This window comes from Emys orbicularis, chromosome 7 (assembly GCF_028017835.1).
Source record: "Emys orbicularis isolate rEmyOrb1 chromosome 7, rEmyOrb1.hap1, whole genome shotgun sequence".
NCBI classification, from domain to species: domain Eukaryota; kingdom Metazoa; phylum Chordata; order Testudines; family Emydidae; genus Emys; species Emys orbicularis.
This window is the reverse complement of record NC_088689.1, coordinates 11793962-11816233: the sequence shown is the minus strand read 5'-3', so window position 1 is coordinate 11816233 and position 22272 is coordinate 11793962. Positions and strand designations below refer to the sequence as shown.

General features: G+C 40.7%; 1 protein-coding gene across 1 annotated transcript in view; it reads left to right on the top strand.

Annotated features, from left to right (window-relative positions):
* NRAP (nebulin related anchoring protein) overlaps nt 1-22272 on the top strand; it is a 64078-nt gene that overhangs the window by 1943 nt on the left and 39863 nt on the right. Inside the window, exons 4-14 of the mRNA XM_065407202.1 lie at nt 3562-3666; nt 5281-5385; nt 6200-6307; nt 7653-7757; nt 8086-8193; nt 9938-10042; nt 13951-14055; nt 15984-16100; nt 19229-19333; nt 20273-20380; nt 21104-21208. Of these exons, the coding sequence (XP_065263274.1) occupies nt 3562-3666; nt 5281-5385; nt 6200-6307; nt 7653-7757; nt 8086-8193; nt 9938-10042; nt 13951-14055; nt 15984-16100; nt 19229-19333; nt 20273-20380; nt 21104-21208 (1176 nt within the window). The remainder of the gene's footprint in view (nt 1-3561; nt 3667-5280; nt 5386-6199; nt 6308-7652; nt 7758-8085; nt 8194-9937; nt 10043-13950; nt 14056-15983; nt 16101-19228; nt 19334-20272; nt 20381-21103; nt 21209-22272) is intronic.

The window sequence follows — 22272 nt, the reverse complement described above, 5'->3', positions numbered from 1 at the left end:
GGATGAGGTAATTTTGTGGAATATTTTTTCCTTTTTTCAACAAGAAATTTTTTTCTATCTCCGGTGAATTTGTATCCTATGTGTTCAGTATTCATTTTAAAAAGAGGAATAATGTATTGTGCCTGTTCAACTCTACATTGGAGAAACAAGGTGGGTGAGGTAACATCTTTCATGGAACCAACTTCCGTTGGTGGGAGAGACAAGCTTTTGAGCTTACGCAGAACTCTTCTTCATGTCTGGGAAATGTATTCAGGGTGTCACAACTAAATACAGGGTGGAACAGATTGTTTAGTGTAAGTAGTTAACACATATTACATGTATTCTAGACCTGAAGAAGAGTTCTGCATAAGCTCAAAAGCTTGTCTCTCTCACCAACAGAAATTGGTCCAATAAAAGATGTTACCTCATCTGCGTTATCACTCTACAAGGCTACAACACTTCATACAACTCTACATTATAAGGCCGTTGAGTTCCATTGCAAAGAAAGAGAGCAAAACAATAGTTTTGTCAGTATCGCTAGGAAACCCCAAGGTAGAATTATAGCCTTACTTCTTGTACATTTGGGGCCTCACAGTCCTTACTCGGGCAATGAATCAATTAATATTATTGGGAATCTTCCTGATTGAGAAATGCAGGCTCAGTGTGTAAAGGGATACTTATCTAATATTCTAAGTGGCAGTGCTCACAGAAAATTGCTAGGAATGCTGAACAAAGCTGTGTAAACTTGATAGTGTCAGTCATGTGGGTTCATGAAGACATTTTCTTAAACTTTCTATCGCTTGTTTTGAATTCTGAGTTCAAATGAACCTGAAAACACCAAGCAAAACTTGACTGAAATCCCCAAGTCTTTGATACCAAGCCACAAAGTAGCTTCAGTTTTATTATAATCTGTACCCAGGAGGGTTTTCAAGCATCTGATGAACTTGGGCTGAGATTTATAAAAAATACAAAGTCAGGTTTTGCATGGTTTTGTTTTGAGAACATTTTTACTGAAATATTATGGGTGCATTGGATTTTCTTGTATCTGTATCTGTATCAAAGGCTGTTGTGCTCCTGAAAAACACTGGGGGAGCTCAAAGTCTTTTTGTTTGATGGCATTCTTTCCTGTCTTGTGGTGTTTTCCTCCAAAGACATTAGTTTCAATTTTGTATTTCTGGTAACTTTAACATTAGAAAAGTACATAGTAAGATTGCAAATAACCACTGGTAACTGGCCCATTTCCATATGTAATGTTGCTTTATTGACTTTAGTCCCCTTTGATACTATAAAAACTACTACTATTATTATTACATATAGTAAGCATAAACAGTGTGTTCATACATGATTTCACATCCTACTAAAAATTCTCTGTAAATAAGGGAAGGAAGTTGTATTATTTAAATTATTGCACACACTCTTCATATTTTCTCTGCTTTCTGGACAATGCAGGCATCATACATTTAGCAGCATTCATCATACGTTGCACTTTTTCTCCCATTTTTCTTGCACACCATTTTTATGCATCAGGTTTTTGCAATAACTCAGACACTCTTACAACAACAACCAGTATACTTCCTTTAAATTGCGTGTGACAGAGCTGGTCTGGAATGAGTCTGGGATTATTGCAGGTTCTATTTCTGTTTGCAGACTGTGATATGAGATCGCCGTTACTTCCAGTGTGTTTGTGTGTATATATATATGCAAGGCAAATTATAGTTCAGAGATCACTTTCCCTTCCTTTCTCACCTAGAGCAGCTCCTGTCCCTTTCAATCACATAGAGAATTTTGAACTCCAAAGGGGGGGTTGCTAAGTGTATTTAAGGGCCTGATTCTGCAGTCCTTACTCACTGAAAGTCCCCATTCACTTATATGGCAGTTTTTGGTCTAGAACTGCGTATGCTAAATGTATAAAAGAATTCTCACTTGAGAAAATATTTGAGCTGAAATGTTAATGATCTCAAGTAAAAAGCATATTCAACTGGTAAAACTGAATAAGCTTTTACTTGAGAACATTACATTACATTAGAGAACAAGGATGGTTTTGCTCTTAAGGCACTAAACTAGGACTCAAGATATGAGTGCAATTCCTTGCTCTGCCACTGACTTCCTGTGAAACATCAGGCAAGTCACTTAATCTATCTCTGCTGCTTCTCTTCACCTGTAAAATGGAGATATTGATACATATTTTCAGCATTCTTCTGTCTTGTCTATTTAAATTGTAAGCTCTTCAGGGCAGCAGCTGTTTCTTATGTGCAGGTACAATACCTAGCACAGATAGCGCCCTGATCTCAGTTGGGGCTTCTAGGTGCTATTGCAAAACAAATACTAAATTATAATAAAGTGAAGACATGGAGCTCAATTTTGCCATTAATTTACATTTGTGCAACCTCACTGACTTCACTGAGGTTGCACAGGATAAAGGAGGTAGAATATTACCCACTGACTGATACACAGGACCAATGTTTCATAGTAACACTTGAACTGTATGTTCTGTGCAGATTTCTCTCTTGATTTCAGTTGTCATTATATTACTGGTGTCTAAGAACCAAATTCTCTTTTCAGATTTTCATGGTAGGTTTCAACTCCAGTGTGCTGCTCCTCCTATATGTGTATAACTCCAGTGTCAGCAGAATATCTTAGTCAGAAGCCACTATGTGGATCAGAGAACAGATGTTTGCACTAAGGGATAAATCTAACCTCCTTCTCCACCGATACCTTAGGCAGTGGTGGAAGGCACGCAGAATGCAGGTCTGTGCTCCTTGCATGACACAGAGTCTACTGCTTGTGTAGCCTTCCTGTATGGCAGTTGGTAGGTGGAGGATGGTGATAAACAAAAGAATCGAAGTAGAGTTGGCAAGTAAAGGGGGCTCTGGTGGGGTGGCAAGGAAGAAGAGAGTGCAGTGAGCAATGGTTTCTCAAAGGCCGCAGAGTTTGGGTTGTCTAGGCCAGTGTGTTTTGTAGGTCCTAACATAAAATGGCGTGTCTCTATGGTCTGGTCTACACCAAGGGGGCGGGATCGATTTAAGTTATGCAACTTCAGCTACGTGAATAACGTAGCTGAAGTTGACGTACTTAGATCTACTCACTGCGGTGTCTTCACTGCGATGAGTCAACTGCTGACGCTCCTCCGTCGACTCTGCCTGTGCCTCTCGCTCCGGTGGAGTACCGGAGTTGACGGGAGAGTGCTTGGCTGTCAATTTATCGCGTCTGGATTGATTGCTGCCCGTCGATCTAGCGGGTAATGTAGACAAGCCCTATATCTGTATATCTTTAAAAATATATGGCTAGTTCCTCAGTTGATGAAAATTGGCATAGCTTTCAATGCCAGTCTACACCAGTTGAGGATCTGGTACATAGATACACACACAAAGTAGCAGAGGTGTGCATTTGTTCATAGCTTTATGATGTTAGGAAGTAAACAAAGTCTTGCACTGGTTTAAAATTATTCTTGCTGCAGTTTGCACTTACTGTATAGTACTATGTACCCAGGCATGTTCAGCACTTTCCCACCTTAAAATGATGGCCTCAGGCATCCATGATGCGAGAAAAACCTATACATAATGATGCCATTATTTTTTGTAGATTAAATATCGAGAAGATGGGGAACGATTCAAATCATTTTTTCACTGGGATGTGGCATCCAGAGATATGGAAGCGGCCCATAGAGTTCAACAGCTGGCCAGACAGGTTAGAGACATTCTTCAAGTACACACGTTCATGTGAGCAGCTAGTATGCAATTCACCAAGCATCGGCCTGGTATGAGCTACTGCCCCATGCTAAATGGGATGATTATTGCTATGCTTTTATTCACCATATTTCAGTCATGAGAGTCCATTTATTATTATTTCCTTAATAGCTTGTTTAACTTTCACTTGCTTTTCCAGGTAGCATATTTTAGTCATTAAAAAGAGGAGAGCAAGAGTCAGGAGATTTGGATCCTATTCCTGACTCAGCCATGGAGTCATGCGTGAGCTTGGTCAAGTCACTTACCTTCTCTGTGCCTTTGTTTCCCTTTCTGTAAAATGGGTATAATCAGACTTGCCCATCTCTGTAAAACTTTCAGAGATCCTCAGATGAAAGGTGCTGTGTAAGTGCTAAGTATTATTATAATCCATCATTTGTCTTGCCACTTTTTCTATTTACTGCAAATATTGAATGAAATTCTGGCCCCATTAACGTCAATGGTAAAACTCCCATTGACTTCACTGAGGCCAAGATTTCACCCATTGTGTTTTGCTAGTGGTTTTTTTCTGCCTACCCCAGTTTCTCCTCTGACTTGATCCTGAAGTAGAGCCATAATGCTGAATTTGTGACAGTATTAATTTTCAATGTGAGTGTCGCAAACACAGGATCAGGGACAGGAAGAAAGTGGGCAGGGAGTTAGGAATCCCTGTTTAAACTCATCTGTGTGAGCTAGTAATAAAGGGAGAACAGAAAACTACTGCCCAAGATAACTATTTATTTTTTTAAAAAAGTTTTTTGCTAGTGTTAAAAAATAAATAAATCTCCCTTAACATAGAGACGGGAACAATAATAGAAAATGTAAAGGGCTAGCTCAATGATTTATTGGGCTATAGAACCATTCATCTTATTTTGGTGGTTCAGACCCATCCTACGTTAGTAATAAGTAAAATATGCTGCTTTTGAAATGGTCCAAGCCCATTATCACTCTTCTTGGCAGTCTCAGCAGACAGCCCAAATACTCACAAGTCTATAAATAACTGTCCTCTCGAGAAGATGTCCCTTTTGGCAGGGTAATCTGGATGCTGCCTGTGCAAGCAAATAGAGGACTTCACTTTTCAGAGCTTTCAATCTGGCACTTTTCACACTCTGAATTCTTATGAAATAAGCCTGACAAAAAAGAAAATATCAATCTTCAATTGCTGAATTTTCAGTTTTCAGATTTGCCTGCACATCTAGCACAGATTTAGCATCAATAGTAATGCTGGTCTAGCAAATTCATTGCTGTCTGCATGATGTTCGGCATTACTCAACAAATGTTTTACTGGAGTTTTGGGAAATGGGCCCTAATTTCATATCTCTTAAGCAAATCTTATGGAACATGCTCAGAAATATTCTTTGATGTGGAAAGGGTGAGCACAAAATTCATAACACTTAAGATCCGCCTATGTTCTCCAAATGAGACTGAAGAGGAGCATAGACCTCATGCTTTCCCTCTGCATAGGAATATGTTTCACCCATAATGAATGATGGTTTTCTTTTCCCTGCCTGGCAGATTAACTGTTCGGGTTTAAAAATGAGTATACACATTTCCGCTGACTTAATCTTTCCTTTTTTAGAAAGCCTACCAAGCTGCATATGAGGAAAACAAATCCTGGTATTCTGGAACCATCCCAGATCCTGAAACGGTCAGGATAGCTCAGGCACAGAAGACTCTCGGTGATGTATGTGGGCTGACATTTGCAATAACTTTATTTGTATGAGTTATAGTGTTCTGAGGACTTTCCAGTTTAGAATAGCCAAACTTTCAATAACAAATTACAAAAGGAGAAGGTGACATGCATTTACTGCTATGTTGAGAGAGAGTGTTGAGCCTTGTGAGCGCTATCTATATATACCGTCAAGGTCACCTAACAGTGTTATTACCAAGCTTAGAAATTATATTCAAGTTGAACTACCATGAACTTCTGCAATTAAGATACACTTCAGCTACAGGAGAGTAACATCTTAAGTAACTTTGATTGTAGATGGAATCCAACATATTCTACATCTTCCAGTGGTGCTACCACCTATAGGCTGCACCAACAGTGGATTACACATCTTATTTTTTGTAGAGTAGACAAGGATCTATTGCCGTTCCATCAACCTGAAGTGAATGGAAATCAAACTTGGTATAAGAATTGAAGATCTGTGCCTACGCAAGGTGGTCTTTACTAAACTAGTGACTAATGTAAATATTTTGTTCGCAAAAATATTGAAGGAAAAGATTATAAACAGATTTTTTTCCACTTTACATAGGAAATGTTTCTAAATTTCGAACTTATAAAATACATTTTCTTTTATGTGTCAATTATTTTAAAACTCTTTAAACATGTGTAGCCAAACTGATGGGACCCGTGATTTCCACTTTGGTTAAGTCCATTATAGGTTTTTAAAAGTCATCAGGATAATATAACCCAAAACAATTAGAATGTGTGCATTAAAAGAGGTGGGCAGAGGGTTTTTCTTTAACAAAATAAAAATTATATAATTTTCTAGTTGAAATACACAGAAGAATATGAACAACAGAAAGGCAAAGGCAGTTTTCCAGCCATGATGACTCCAGCTTACCAGATAGCTAAGAAAGCCACTCAGCTAAGCAGTGAAGTAAGTCCCAATTTGTGTGTGTCAAACTTATTGAAGTTCAGCGAAACTTGGATTTAAAACAGTTCATGTTAAAAGGTGCATTCCATAGCCAACAGTCATTGTAAAATAACTCCCGTAAAAGTGAAAAAAACTTTGAATGTGATACATTGACACAGGAGTCGCTAGCAAACTAGCTAGCCTTGGAAGAATGTCACATATAACAAGTGGAGCTTGAAACTTGTCTGTTTCACCAACATAAGTTGGTCCAATAAAAGATTTTGCCTCACCCACCTTGTCTTTCATGTATAACAAGTGACAGTATGGGCATTTTCTAAGATCTATGGGATACTTATGACATCATGGCCATCTCAAATTAAAAAAAAAATGAATTGCTGTACCATTCTATGCCATCTCAAATTTAAAAACAATTAATTGCTGTACCATTCTATACCCTGTGAATTATTTACTCTTATTTTCCTTTTTTATTTTTATTCATTTATTTATCCACTTATTCTAACTTTTTCATCTCTCTTTCCCTTTTAGTATGTAAAATTATATACCAGTACACTAGTAAATTAATTTACCTAGAATTTACTTTAACTTATCTATGCATGTAATGTACCATGTTATAAAAATAACAATCCAATCCAAAGAAATCCAGTGAAAATAAGAACCATACAAAGCATTTGAAAAATACTGCCGTGGCTTCCATGAATAGCATCAACCATTGCAATAATACAATTGTAAGCTATAGGGGTTTGGGTCATTACTGAAGAATCTTGTAGTGATTTTATTGAAGAATATTGTTCACCCAAAACAAACACTTTGGACCATATCAAGCTGCTCCCACTGAGTTTGGAGTCTTTCCATTGACTTTAATAGGCATTGCACTGGGGCCTTAAAATGAAGACAGCTTACTATGTTGTAGATATCAGCATAACCACTCTTATTTTTTTTTTCTGTTTACCTGTATTAGTAAAGAGAGAATGCTGTATAAAGTACCAGAAAAAAATATTTTTTTCCCCATAGTGCAGTTTTCTTTCATTGCCATAAAATGAACACCTTTGGCACTTGATAGATCCAGACAGGCTGAGTGAAATAATAGAACAATTAAACTAATGCACATAGTTTGATGAGTAAAATCAGAACACACTGTAGTGACAGCCACTTTTAGTCAGTAGTAGATACACCTGCCTTTGTATTTACAGCTGAGGGACTTGTATTAAGGACAGAAAACTGTGAATAATTCATTAGCTGAAACAAAGGTCAGTTCTTCTGTTGCCTTTTCAAGCCTTATGGAAAGGAAATACCCAGATATTTGCTAGTAAATAGTTTTAAAATGCATTTGATATCTTCTGCCTCCCAGGTGGCATATAAGCGAGGACATGAAGACAGAGTTTCCAGCTATACCACTGTCGTAGACACTCCAGATCTACTGCACGCAACGGCTGGAGGGAAGCTTATGAGTGATGTAAGCATAACAGGAGAGAACAGGCAACCTGTTTCAATCCTGAATAATCCCTAGAGCAGGCCTATCCTGAGTACAGAATGAGGCTGGGGTCTTTTGGGAAAAATAGTATTTGATCATGTAATTAACGACTATACATACAAGGCTGTGAGGTGGTGAGGGATGATGGTGAACGAAGGTTGCGCAGGCAACCTTTACTCTGACATTTCCTGACTTTTGAGTGGTTGACTTTGCAACCTCAGTAATGTTCTTTTAAGGTAGCTTTTTTGTGTGTAGCAGATATAAATGTGCGCGATATACTTGTTCCTACATTACCTTGCTTTTTTTACAGCTGAAATACACAGGAGAATATGAACAGCAGAGAGGGAAAGGCAGCTTTCCTGCTATGATCACTCCAGCTTATCAGATAGCCAAGAAAGCTAATGAACTAGCCAGTGAGGTAAGTATCAAATGCAATTCTTTTGAGGAAAAAAATCCAACAGATTTAGGGCCAAATTCTTTTCTGGCAAAATCCCATCAGTGCCAGTGGAGTTACATCAGCAGAGAATGTGGCCTGTAGGATTTCAGGTAATTATTTTTGCACGGACAGGTCCTGTGTTATACACGAGGGAAAATAAGGCCATTATATTTTGAAAGCAATACTGTTAATCTCTGGGGGCAGAAGGCCCTCCCAAGCTGCACTTGGACACAGAGGAATGAGGGGCATGGCCATAAGGAGCCACTTGTGACTCTCTGATCCCACTCTGCTCAGTTTTGGCATAAGTTAGAGGAGCAGCTCTAATTTATACCACAGGCACAAGATCCCTCTTACAGGAGGATTGGTTTTAGAAGAGCTCTGCCCCTGCCCTTGCTCACCCCTGATCCCCTCTCCTTCCCTTTATGTTGGTGCAGGAGTGAGCTTTGACTGAGAGGCACAAAGTGAACTAGAGAAACCAGCCTTTTGAGTATTAAGTATATATGTATAAATAAAATGAAATATGGAAAGCCTTTCAAATGTATGTTGGCTCTGGACTGATATTATTTCAGAACCACCCCCCTCTCTTGCCATTCTCTTGGAGTATTATTGTGCATGGTGCCGAGCACTCTGGTGAGGGGCTGAATGCCCTGCATTCCTGCTGAAGTCATTTGGAGCTGAACTCACGTCGCAGCTCTCAGGAGTGCTAAGCACCTTTCAGGATTGACCCTCCATGTAGCAGTGTGAGCCTGGGATCTTTAGTGAATGTCATTTGTCTGCCTTTGCCTCAGTGCCACAATTACGTTTGTTGCGTACGTTTGTGGTGTTAAATGTGTACCAACCCCACTGCCAGAAGCTGTGATGATTTTAAAAAAGCAATTTCAAGGGAAGATAACATTACCAGCCTCCTACGAGGCTAAATTAAATCATGTGTGTTCAAACTGACTCATTAGTATCAATTTTTACTCAGGCAGTGAAAGGAAATACGTATAGCATATTGTGCTAGCTACATGGAATGTAGCTTAAAACCAGAATGGAGAATTTTCTGGTTATTAATTCATCAGTGAAAGTCAAGAAGGACCCTTAGTCTTAAAGACAAAGGCAGATGAGTTCCAAACATTGAAACTTTATACACTGCCCTTGATCTGTGGAGGAACTCTTATTGGTGTAAAAAATCACCTGTGTAGGATAAAGGGCAAGCTTGCATATAGCTTGTAGGCATTATTTTGACTTCAGTGGAGATATTGTAAATCTTGGGCCTGAACTTGAAAGCTGCTCACCTAAAGCTACCACTGGGCCTAGTGACATGCTAGTGATCAGCCCCTCTCAGAATCAAGCCTCTTATTATTAAAAATAATTATTGGTGGGCAAATGACCCTGCAGTAGAGTGTGCAAAGCACATTGAGATCAGGTAGGATGAAAAGCACTATATAGAGACTCTGCACTTATGTGACTTATGTGTTTATTTTTAACCTTCTGGCACATCAGATGTTAGCCACTGCCAGATGTAGAATGCTATACTTAGCAAACTAATGATCTGAACTGATATAGCAAGTCCTATGTTCTGAAAATTTTATTAAATACAAGTAGAAAACTTGGCTTCTGAAGACTGGTTGCAGTGGAAATTTTTTGGCAAACCTTTATGATTAACATGTGCATGTGATTTATTATACGGCATGTATGTAACAGGCTGAACTCACCTGGCTTGATCTTCTTTTCTTTCTGTTAGGTGAGGTATCATCAAAGATATGAAACAGAGATGAAGGGAAAAGCCAGCCATGCAACTGGAACAGATGATGCTTTCACAAAAGAAAATATAGATCATTTTAGCCAGGTATGCAACAACTAAGAGATACCCATGTACCCATGCTACAGCTGGTTGTTAATACTGCCAAATGCTTAGAGTTTACTAATGGCAATGAGATTTGCTGTCCCCTGTTGTAAACTTTGTTTTTCCATATGAGAAATCAAGACCACAAGGGGAGAGCAGCATGATAATACCATAGTCTGAGTACAGTAACTCCTCACTTAATGTTGTAGTTATGTTCCTGAAAAATGCAACTTTAAGTGAAACAATGTTAAACGAATCCAATTTTCGCATAAGATTTAATGTAAATGCAGGGGGTTAGGTTCCAAGGAAATTTTTTTGGGGCAGACAAAAGGCATTATACTGTACAGTACTGTGCTGTACTGTGGTTGGGAAGTGCCCCTGGCTTACCCCACACAGACACAGCCTGCTGCAGACAATGAGGCAGGCAAGGACGCTAGGAAGCAGCTTGCGCAGCAGCAGCTTCCCTCCAGAAGAACAGGTGCTGACTTTGCTGGGGGATGCTCCAGGCCTGCCTCTTCCCGTCCCCGCTCCACTCCAGGCCCACCTCTTCCCACCCTCACTCCACCTCCCCTCCAGAGTACGCCACGTCCCCACTCCTCCCAGCGCTTCCCTGCCCCCAAACAGCTGTTTGGCAGCACTTAGGACTTTCTGGGAGGGAGGGGGAGGAGCGGAGACGCGGCGCTTCCTCGCTCCTCTCCCTCCCACCAGTGGCGGATTTAGAGTTAGTGGGGCCCTGTGCTCAGGTTCATTTTTGGGGCCCCCCCAGGGGGAGCATTCTCTCTTATCTCCTCCCCCCCCCCCCCGTTTTTCATTCTTTTTTTCTCCATTCTCCTCCTGGGGCTCAGGGCTGGGGGTGCAGGGTCTGGGAGGGAGTTAGGGTGTGGGAGGGCGCTCAGGGTGGGGGTTTGTAGTGTGAGAGGGAGTTAGGGTGCGGGAGGGCGCTCAGGGTGGGGGTGCGGGAGGAGGCTCAGGGCTGGGGCAGGCAGGAGGTGCAGAGCACTTACCTGGGGCAGCTCCTGTTTGGTGCAGGGGGTGTGCAGGTGGCTCTGCGCAGCGCGGCACCACCCCCATGGCCACGATTCTGGGAGCCGTGATTCTGGGAGCTGCCCCCCTCCCCCCTGTCAGGCAGGGCCACCCGGAACGCAGGGGCTTTAGGGGCTGCAGGGCCCTGGGCTAAGGGGCCCCCGAGGCCCTGGCCTGCAGCTCTAAACCCCCTTTTGGAATGCGGCCCTGCGAGCATGGGCCGGAGGACTCAGGAGGAGCAGGGGTGGCCGCGCAGCCAGCAGCCAGAGAGAAGCAGCACTTTTCCCTTCAAAGCGCTGCTTCTCTCTAGCCGGCTTTGAAGGGGAAAGCGCCGCTTCTCTCCAGCCACTGGCTGCGCGGCTGCCCCAGCTCCTCCTGAGTCCTCTGGCCTGTGCTCGCAGGGCCGCATTCTAAAAGGGGCTTTAGAGCTGCAGGCCAGGGCCCTGGGGCCCCCTTAGCCCAGGGCCCTGCAGCCCCTAAAGCCCCTGCGTTCCGGGTGGCCCTGCCTGCCTGGGGGCGGGGGGGAGGGCAGCTTCCCCGCTCGCTCCCTCCCTCCCAGAAAGTCCTAAGCGCTGCCAAACAGCTGTTTGGTGGGGGGAAGCGCTGGGAGGGAGGGAGGAAGGAAGGGGGAGGAGGCGGAGAAGAGAAACTTGTGCAATGCTCTCTTGTAAAGTCAGCCAAACGATGCTATAAGGGAGCATTGCACAACTTTAAACGAGCATGTTCCCTAATGGAGCAGCGATGTAACTTCGAAACAATGTTAACTGAGAGGACATTAAGTGAGGAGTTACTGTATGCAAATGAGTGTGTACCATTGGCAGGGGACCATTTCAGCCCTGGTCTTTATGGCTTCATCTTTGCTGTTTTTCCATTTTTTAGGAAATATAATTATTGTGGGCAATGCTAAAAAATCCTAATATTCATTAACATTTAATGTCATAATATTAACATTTCAGTTAAATTATGTCTGTCCCAGGGAAGTAATGCAACTCAGGGGTCCCAATCTCAGGAATTTATATTTCAGAGGATAATTATTATTTTCACATACTGTTCTTGTAGATAGTCAGACTTTGCTTTTTAATCAAAGTCTTTAGGTGAAAAGAGGTGCATGCACTTACTGACTTAAGATCTTCATAACATTAAACTTCCTCACTGTTTTTACTCAAAACTGGCTTATTTGATAGATCCCCTAGAAGTGTGAACAACAAGCCACATTTGAAAAAGAAATCAGTTTAGCATATACAGTAGCAGAAATTTAAAATCACCATATACCTTCTAAACTAACAAAAGTTTCATTCAAAAAATAAATGAATAAACAGGACATTCCTAATATTCCTATACAAAGGTGGCTAATTTAAATGATTGTGACTTTAAAACTAACTTTCGTATTTTCTTTGAGCATGGTGTTGAACCTTATATCACAAACGTCAAATCTGGCTTGCTTTTTTTTATCTCATTGGGTCCGATTCTGATTGATTTAATCTTATTCCACGAATAGTCCCATAGAAGTGAACAGACTATGTTTGCTTTAAGATACCACGTAATATGAATAATATTGGTTTCAGACTTGGAACAAGCACAGAAAATTTCAAGAAATTTGCTTGAGGAAGTTATGAAAAACAGAAATTAGAATGCAAGTTAGAATTCAGCTGGAAGAATGGTATTTTAAAAGAGTGACAGTTTATTATTCATGGTTATTTTGGATTCTCTGTACATATTTATAGCACATTTTGGATATAGAATAGCTATAGATGTTGTTACCATATTACTGACAGACTTCACTGTAGTGTGACCCAACTTATCATGTGACATGTGATCTGACATAGCATGACCCTTTGCTGAGAGAAGTCATAGGAGAAATACCATGAATATTTGTAGCATTTACACTACTCCTGCCATAGCAGGCATCCTCATTTCACCTGATCTGGCACATTACTACAAAAGATTTATGCAAAGTTACATGATAAGCACATACATGATATGGTTTCTAATGAGGAAATTGTTTTTTCTTTTGCTAAGATTGTTTAAAATAAAATATTTAACAATTTCTTTTTCACAAACCCTTAATATGTTTATGAAAAAGTTAAAAATAATCCTTTGGCTAAATGATTTTAAAGTTCAAAACAACCTTTTTTCTGTAAACCTGGCATTAGTCCAAAAATGGTTCAATTATGTCCTGACATAGGGATAACGTCCTGGATATTCTCATGCAATCTGAAAGCTAAAGAGATTTACTCATATGCTTTTGAGGGCAGAATCTGGTCTAAAGACACATTTCGCTTCATAGTACTAATTCTAGAATAATAATAAAAAATAATAATAATAATAAAAAAAGAGTGGGCACTGTTTTTGTTTTTTAAGGTATTTGCCATCATAATACCTGAGCACCTCTCATTAATTAATTAATTCATCCTCAAAAAAAACCCTGTGAAGTTGAGAAGTATTAATGTACCCATGAGGACTACAGTCACAGAGATGTTGAGACTTGCACAGCATCACAGAGGGCATGTGATGCAGAGCCTGACTTGAACCAGATCTCCTGAGTGTCTTAACCATGAGACCCAGTCTTCTTTTCTTTTTAGTTTTTGGCCTGGGAGAGTTGGGGTAAGATTTGGAGGTTATATTCATCTTCTCTGTACTGGAAGAATACCATCTTGAAAGTAGCTAAGTTACCCGTGTTTCCATTGCAACATAAATAAAGAGGCCATAGAGAAAGTTTACACTGTGGGTGATTAAATACATATATTCTAGTACGAAATGAACAAACTTTACAGATAAATGAAAGTAATGAACTATACATGCAAATTACAGAGACTGGGGAGCTTAGAAAAGTCATTAATAATCCACTTGCTCATATGTAATGAATAAACACCCTGAATTTTCTGCAGGATTATATGGATGAATATGAAGAGCACAGAGGGAAAGGAAGCTTTCCTGCTATGATCACTCCAGCTTATCAAAATGCCAAGAAAGCAAATGAACTGGCAAGTGACGTAAGTATAAAACATGAATAATCAATACAATACATAAACAATTAAAAGCAGCAGTTTGTTGAAGTAGTGCTTGGAAGCAGAATGCTAAAATTAAACTAGAAAAACAAACAATGACATTTCACTGCATTGCAGAGCACTAGAGGGCTTGGGGGATTGATGATGTCTGTTATCACCAATGCAAACTATGTATTTAGTAGTTATAGTTGTGAGATTTGCTACAGTAACTCCCATAGTGAGTAAATATAGCTTGAATGATCTGAACAGTTTCTAGTTTTTTGATTATGTTGTAGTATATCTTTAGTACAAAGCAATTGATACTGAGACAAGAGAACATAGTATCCCATTACTTGAACTAATGACTGGGAGAATATAAAGAAACTAAGACCTCCTATGCAGTATAGTTACAGCTGTGTCAGTCCCAGGATATTAGAGAGACAAGGTAGATGAGTTAATATCTTTTATTGGACCCACTTCTGCTGGTGAGAGAGACAAGCTTTCGAGCCACACACAGTTCTTTCCTTTCCCACATCTGAAGAAGAGCTCTATGTGGCTCGAAAGTTGTCTCTCTCACCTACAGAAGTGGGTCCAATAAAAGATATTACCTCACCCACCTTGTCTCTCTAAGACCTCCTGTGACTGTGGCCTATTTCAATGACAAATCCAGTAATGACCACTTTAAGAATGAATATTTAACCTTCCCTGATTAAAGATGCCATTGTAACAGGTCTCCAACGTGCTAATCAAAATTATATTTCCTAATTGGCAATTGTTATGGGGGTTGGTTTTATGGTTTTCTTTTTGCTGTACGGGGGGGGTGGGGGGAGGTGAACATATCGTAGTATAAGGCAATTAATTTTTTTTTAAAGTCTGAGAAACTGAACGCAGACTCCAAAATCAAATATGAATAATCATAACATTTCAGCCCACTCTAAAATATCTTTTGTTTCATAACTTACGGGGTAGAATTTCAAAGTTAGGCATTTGCGATTGCATGAGGTGAGGAGCCTATCTGTGTACATGTGAAAATTAATTGATTTGTGTGCAGAAGTTAGGCAAAACACAAATATAAACATCCAGACCCAGGGGTAGAATCCTATATTTAAGTCAATGGTAGAACTCCGAATCCAAATTAGCACCTCCTTCACCTCCCTCCTTTTTAAAACAGGGGGGAAGGGGTGAGGGCACAGCCTGAGGCAGAGCCAGTGAACACCCCCCAGCATATTGGAAAGTTGGTGCCTGTAGCTCCAGCCCCAGAGTTCATAGAATCATAGCATATCAGGGTTGGAAGGGACCTCAGGAGGTCATCTAGTCCAACCCCCTGCTCAAAGCAGGACCAATCCCCAACTAAATCCCCAAATGGTCTCCTCAAGGATTGAACTCACAACCCAGGGTTCAAAACCACTGAGCTAGCCCTCCCTCGTGAGTTGGTACCTCTACAAGGAGCCACATTTGGCTCTGGAGCCACAGATTGGGCACTCCTGCGCTAGTGGATACTTAGTAACCATCTATAATTCTCTGACTGGCATCTTAACATTAGACTACTGAGAACTGAATTCTTTAATAGAATAGAGTACAAGCCTCAATCAGTTGCTAGCCAAGAATCTGCTAGTGATTATTAATATGAAGATGTCTGTTCAAGTAACTAAGAACCAGTGTTGTCCAACCAATGGGAAAACTTTTGAAGAAAAATACTAAATTGTGAAGTGGTTTCATATGAAACAGTCAGATTACATGACTGGTGATTTTCTATGGAGATGATTTTAAGAAGTAACAGCCTGCAATTAATTTACCTTTCCAACTTATTTACCCTTTTGTTCAAGCATATTAAAACTAATAGAAATTAAGGAAAAGTCTTACTCTGGCTCTTCCAGTGAATGGAAATGACAACGATGACAAAAATATCTTTGGATTATTTTTCCCTTTTTTAGATAAAATACAAAAAGGATCATTCAAAGATGAAAGGGGCAGCCCACTTCCATTCTCTTTCAGCCGAAGACAACTTAGTTCTTAAACAAGCCCAGAATGTCAACAAGCTTGTCAGTGAGGTAAGGAGTCAAATAGAATTATGGACTGATAGGAGAGCAGCCCATACTAGATACAGCTATATCTATTTATCTCTGGCAGGTAAATTCTGCTTTCTCAGGCTAGGAAAGTAAAAAGCTGTTGTCCTTAATGACTAGCACCAGGGCCGGCTCTGGCTTTTTTGCCGCCCCAGGCAAAAAAGCCTCTGGCCGCCCCCCCCCCCCCCGCTGGGGGGGGAGGGCGGCCGGAGCCCCGGGGGAAGGGCGGCGAGCCCCGGCCGGGGCTCCACTCTCCCCCCAGCGGCCAGAGCGCCGGGGGGAGGGAGCCGGGGGGGAGGGCGGCCGGAGCCCTGGGAGGAGGGCGGCGAGCCCCGGCCGGGGCTCCGCTCTCCCCCCCGGCGGCCAGAGCGCAGGGGCCAGAGCTCCGCGGGGAGGGCGCCGGGGCGGAGGGCGGCCAGAGCGCCGGGGGGAGGGCGGCGAGCCCGGCAGTGGCCCCGCTCTCCCCGGCGGCCGGAGCGCCGCGCCGCCCCCCTCCAGGTGCCGCCCCAAGCACAAGCTTGGTGGGCTGGTGCCTGGAGCCGGCCCTGACTAGCACACATGAAAACAATCAATGTGTAGTACAGTTATAAAATATGGCCATTCCTTAGGAGAAACATTCAGGGACAGATCCTCAGCTGATGAAAGTTGTCACAGCTTCATTGACTTCAGTAGAGCTTTGAGAAGTTACACAAGCTGAGGATCTTCTCCTCACCTTTCCGTGTTTTTTAAAATGAAAGCATCTCCAGATGAACTAAAATAGCTTTTCTGTTTCTTGAACGACACATTTCACTGCATGTGTTTTTTCACGTAATTCCTTTCTGCAGGGGTGAAAGTAATATTCAACACTTATCGGTATGGGGGCCGGCCTCAGCCCATCCGTGCTGCCTGGCCCATGCTGCCCGGGGCTCCAGTGGCGATTTAAAAGGGCCCGGGGCTCTGGCCCTTTAAAATCGCCGGCCGTGGGGCAGCTGCTCCTTTTGCCCCCCACTGTCAGTGGCCCGGGGTGCGGGGGGGGGAGGAGGCAAAAGGGGCAACGACGCTAAAGTGCTGCCATGGCAGCGCTATAAGCAGGGTCCTTTGCCGCGGCAGTGTATGGGCCGATACTGGCAGCCCACTTTCACCCCTCACTTTCTCCAAGGTACATCTTTCCTTCCTCCTCCTCCTTTTTTTTTTTTTTTTTTTTTTAAAGGAAAAGAAACCAGGAGTGTACATATTATAGACAGAGGAGATCAAGAGATGCAGAATTTTGTTTCAGATAAAGTTTTCCAAAATGTTGTCAATGTGATTTAGTGAATAGATTGTTGGACTGGTAGTCAGGAGACCTGAGTTCTGTTTCTAGCTCTGCCACTGACATGCTGTGTCACCTTGGGAATCTGATCACCTCAGTTCTCCCACCTGTAAAATGGGGGTAATGATACTTGCCTTCTATTGTAAAGTGCTTCAAGCTCTAAACATGAAAAGTGCTACATAAATGCTGAGTATTATTATTTTATTTTTCTGAATTTAAAATGTATATCTTTAGATGAGGCTTAAATACAAGTTCTACACTTAAGAACTTGCAAATTTTTTGGGAAAGATTTGCTTACCTATTTGAATATGAAATCCAAATCCAATATACAGCTGAGCTCTAATTCTGTACCCTATTCTGCCTCCACATGTACATATGAAGTAATCAATGGGAAACTTGCATGTGAATTAAAGAGAAGAATTAGACCCGTAGTATCAGCACTGCATGTACTAATTAATACTTTCATACAAGGAATTTCAATTTGACTTATAAAGTGACATCACTGTTATAGAGAAAGAGACAGCAGCATATTTCTGATTCTGGCCAACCTCAGGAAGTCCTTTGCATGGCTCTTAGTGCTGTGTTTCTCATTTTCTGGGGTTCAAAACATAAGTAATTTAGGATAATTCAGAAGTGTATATTACGATGTTTTAAAGGGTTTTCTGCAGATAATTGGAAAAATTAACCTTTGAAAAATATATGCAAAATGGGCCAAAATCCAATTTCCATTATACCTGTGCGCCTCTATTAATGTATAGAGAACAGAATCCAGCATCCTGTAAAAGACTGTCGCTTACAAATAATGCAAAAAAGAATTATCTGCTTGTAAGAGAATAGTGTACAGGAATTCTCAAACTATTCTGAGTTGTTAAGGCATGTCCACTATTATCCGATTAATGGATGCAGTGCGTCAGGAGTATTCTCCAATTACCCAGAACAATTCAGTGTCAGCTGAAGTGCTAGGACACAATCTCCCACATTCTGGTACTCTTGTGATATCCAGTGTAAGTCTTCTTAGAAGAAACTTTCCAAATCTATTTTGTAGCAGTATAACTGAAATAATGTGTCCATCCTTTGGGGGTGCAACTACATAGTCTATTTGTCAGGAACATTAGCATGTATTAATTTGTTCATAGAATTGTGCTGTGATAGCTTTAGAGAAGAAGGATAACTTTTTCAAAATTGATACGTGATTCTGGATGCCTCTGATTTGGGGGCCCCACTTAAGAGATCTTTAAGGGTATGTCTACATTGCAGCTGGGGGTGAGCCTCCCACCCTAGGTAGACGACTCACATTAGTGGAGCTCAAGCTAACATGGTAAAAATAGCAGTAGGAATGTTGCATCTTAGGTTCGATCTCCTCTACTCAAGCTTAGGTGGGTTTGAGAACCTGAGCCTCAACATCCACGCTGCTCGATGTTTGAGCATACTAGCTCGAGCTCTGCTAGTGCAAATCTATCTGCCCGAACTGGGAAACTCACTCCCAGATGCAATGTAGGCATACCCCAGGGGGCCTCATATGTAGATGCTGAGCAGTCAGCACTTTCTGAAAAACGTCTCATACTAGGGACCCAAAGCTGAGACATCTAAAATCACTATTCGCTTTTTGAAAACGTAGGCCCCAAAATCATCATCAAGGCCATAGGGCTCACTATTGGAAAGGGAAACATCAGAAGTGTGGAACCTACATTTTACGGTATGCCATATAATAAAATCATTTTATGTTAACTTATCTGAATTTAAGGTATGACTTATGTACATAGATATTTTATGCAGTGAATTCAGATTTTGCTACATCTCACCCTTGTATTTTTTGGCTTCTAAGGTGAAGTACAAGAAGGATCTGGAAAAGAGTAAAGGCCACAGTATTAACTACTGTGAGACTCCCCAGTTCAAGAATGTGAGCAAGATCTCAAAATACACCAGTGATGTAAGTCCTCAGTATCTCGCATGCAGTGCAGTGGAAGTTTAACTTAGCAGCTGCTGGAATCACAGTTCATCTGTGTGTGTTCCATATAAGCCTTGAGTAAAAGCTGCATTGGGAGTTTGAATAGAACAGTCATTTGGTGTGTGTTTGTGTAATGCTTAGCGTAACAGGGGCCTGGTCTGTGACAACAGCTCCTAGGCACTACAATAATACAAATAATAATAATTAATATAGGGAAAAGAGATTACTTACTACAATGCATTGCTAATCCAATCAAAAATGACTATTAACATTCTTTGTCACACTTTCATTTACTTCATCACTTATGTCCATGTGTTAATTGAAGTGAAATATATGCAGATAATCTCAGGAGCCATTTTTTGAGATGTAAATTATTGAGCAGAACATAATTAAATATCTGTAAAACTAATGTTTATTATTATTGGTGTAGCAATAACTCATTTTAAAAACATCTTTAACTAAAATACGTTAGTAAGATGATCTCCGTCAGCACAAAGGTAGGGCAGAATGGGTGACTATCCTAAATGAGGACACAAAAGAGTATTCATGCAAGAAATTTTAAAATATCATTAATTCCTTTGTTATAAATAACTCTTTCTCAGTTTAATGATCCATTATTTCCAAGGTAAATAATTTTCAGCAATGAAGTGAGAAGGCACCAAATTTGTGTGGCACGTAGGTAATTTTGGGAATACAATTGACATCTGTTGAAATGAAGGTCTCTTGGGAGGTGTGTCAATAGTTTTTTTTCTTTTAAGGTGTCAAAATTGTTGTATAATCACGATGAGTTTTCACACGATAGCAACACTAGTAGATCATTTGAACCGGCTATATTTTCCTATGCTCAGTACCTGTCTCTTTGCTGTAACAGATAGTGAAATGAAATACATTTTCTGAGACAATGTTTGTTTTTGTGTATAGCTTAAATACAGAGAAAAATACCAGAATCAAATGAAAGGTCATTATGAAGGCATTGGCATGGACAGGCGCACTCTGCATGCTATGAAGGTTGGCAGCTTGGCAAGCAATGTAAGTCATTTGCACTTATATTATAGTAGGTACTGCGGTAGTATTCAGTTATGTAGATGTATTCTCTTTTTTTTGTCTTTAATATTAGCAGCCTTCAATTGATAAGAAACCTTAGATCGAATTATGTTGGGAGGTGCTAAGGATGGATGTGCTGAGAAGACTATAAATCTCGGAAACCCTTCTGCACTAGTTTACACATATTTTATTATGCAGGAGAAGTTAAAATAATTCATTTAGGTATCCAATCCTGCAAAATACTGAGCTCCCTCAATTCCCTTGGACGTCAATGGGAGTTGAGGTTGGTCAACACAGTGTAGGGTCAGGTGAAAAAACAATCTTTAATGAAGGTTTCTGAACCCTGTAATTTACTGGATTAGTCACAATGCCATTTTGTTACATATCATTCCTTCAAGTACATTATTTACAAATCTGTAAGAAACTCAAGAACTAAGCTGAAAGATAAAAGAGATATGTCATAGGTGGAAGTTAAGTTAATGCTCCCACTGTTGGCATTGGATTAATTGTGTAGTTGAAAAAGAATCAATTAGTGGCTAAACTATGCAAATAATTTCATTTTCTTTGTCGTTGATGACATTGAACTTACTTTGTTTCTTGTGTTTAATATTAATATTATTGTTTCTCCTTTCCTCTTGACTGATAATTATTCAAACAAATGACAGCTTTAAAAAAAGACTGATTTTTTTTGTTCTCCCTGTGTTTCAGATAGCCTATAAATCTGATTACAAGCACGACAATGTTGACTACAATTACCCAGCTACACTCACTCCTTCATATCAAACAACAAGGAAGTTGGCTCCTTTGAAAGATGTAAATAATCGTATGGGTTTTCGTGCTGTTTCTTGTACGGCTCATCTCCTGGAGGAGAAAATCTGAAGCCTAGTGTGTGATTTTATCCTGGTGACAGACAGCTGGTAACACAAGGCTCAGTGGGGTCAGGAAGGCTGGGAGGATTGGGAATGGGATACAGAGGCTGCCAGCCCAAGTCACTGGTTTCAGTTCAGACCAGATTGTTGGTAACCTAAAGGTGAATTGGTGTGGGGAAGTTTACACTACCATTGCCCATACTGTACCTGCTGTATGGATGAATTGAGGACTTCAGTCTACAGTTTGTCATTCTGGCACCTTTCCAAGCACTAAATTCCCCCCCTGAAAATATTAGCTGAATAGGTATAGCTGATCTCTTTTGTGGGTTCTTCAATACTTAATATTCTAACTGCTAATGGGTATTGTATTGCTTCTTCTCCAGCAATAGTTGCATTTTGTCTGTGGAAAGGGCTAGGGAGACAAGGAGGGGAGAAGGAGAATTTGAATTAACTATTCTCTTCCTCTTGCCATGTGGAAGACTTACATCCCCCCAAGAGGTGAAGCAAGAATGTCAAGGGCAGGGACTGTAGGCACCAACGTTTCACTTATCCAAGAACAGACTGGGCTTGGAGCATTTTTGTCTAGTACATGTTTGCCATGACTCCAGGCAGGACTTGTGCATGACTGGCATTGCGGCAAAGTGATTTATATGCTCCAAAGAAAGAACCTGCAATCAAATACAGCATTAGGCCAAACCTTTCCAGAGGCTAGAGCTCACTTGAGCAATTTGGATGTGGGTTATGTGTATTACCACACAGCCAACATTCCCAGTTCTCAGATCATCATTAGCAATAAGTACATGTGGTTAAGTTTAAAGAAAAAAAGGAGATTAAAAAGAAGAAAAGAAAGAAACTGTCTGCTGAAGAGAGCCTTAGATATCTACATAGAAAGAGTGAATATACTCTTTTAAGTACACTGATCGCTTTTGGCTTTGTGAGATAAGTCATGCAATTCTTCTAATGTGAGTTAACATGGTGGGTAGCAGAAGTGTGTATATGTGCAGGTGT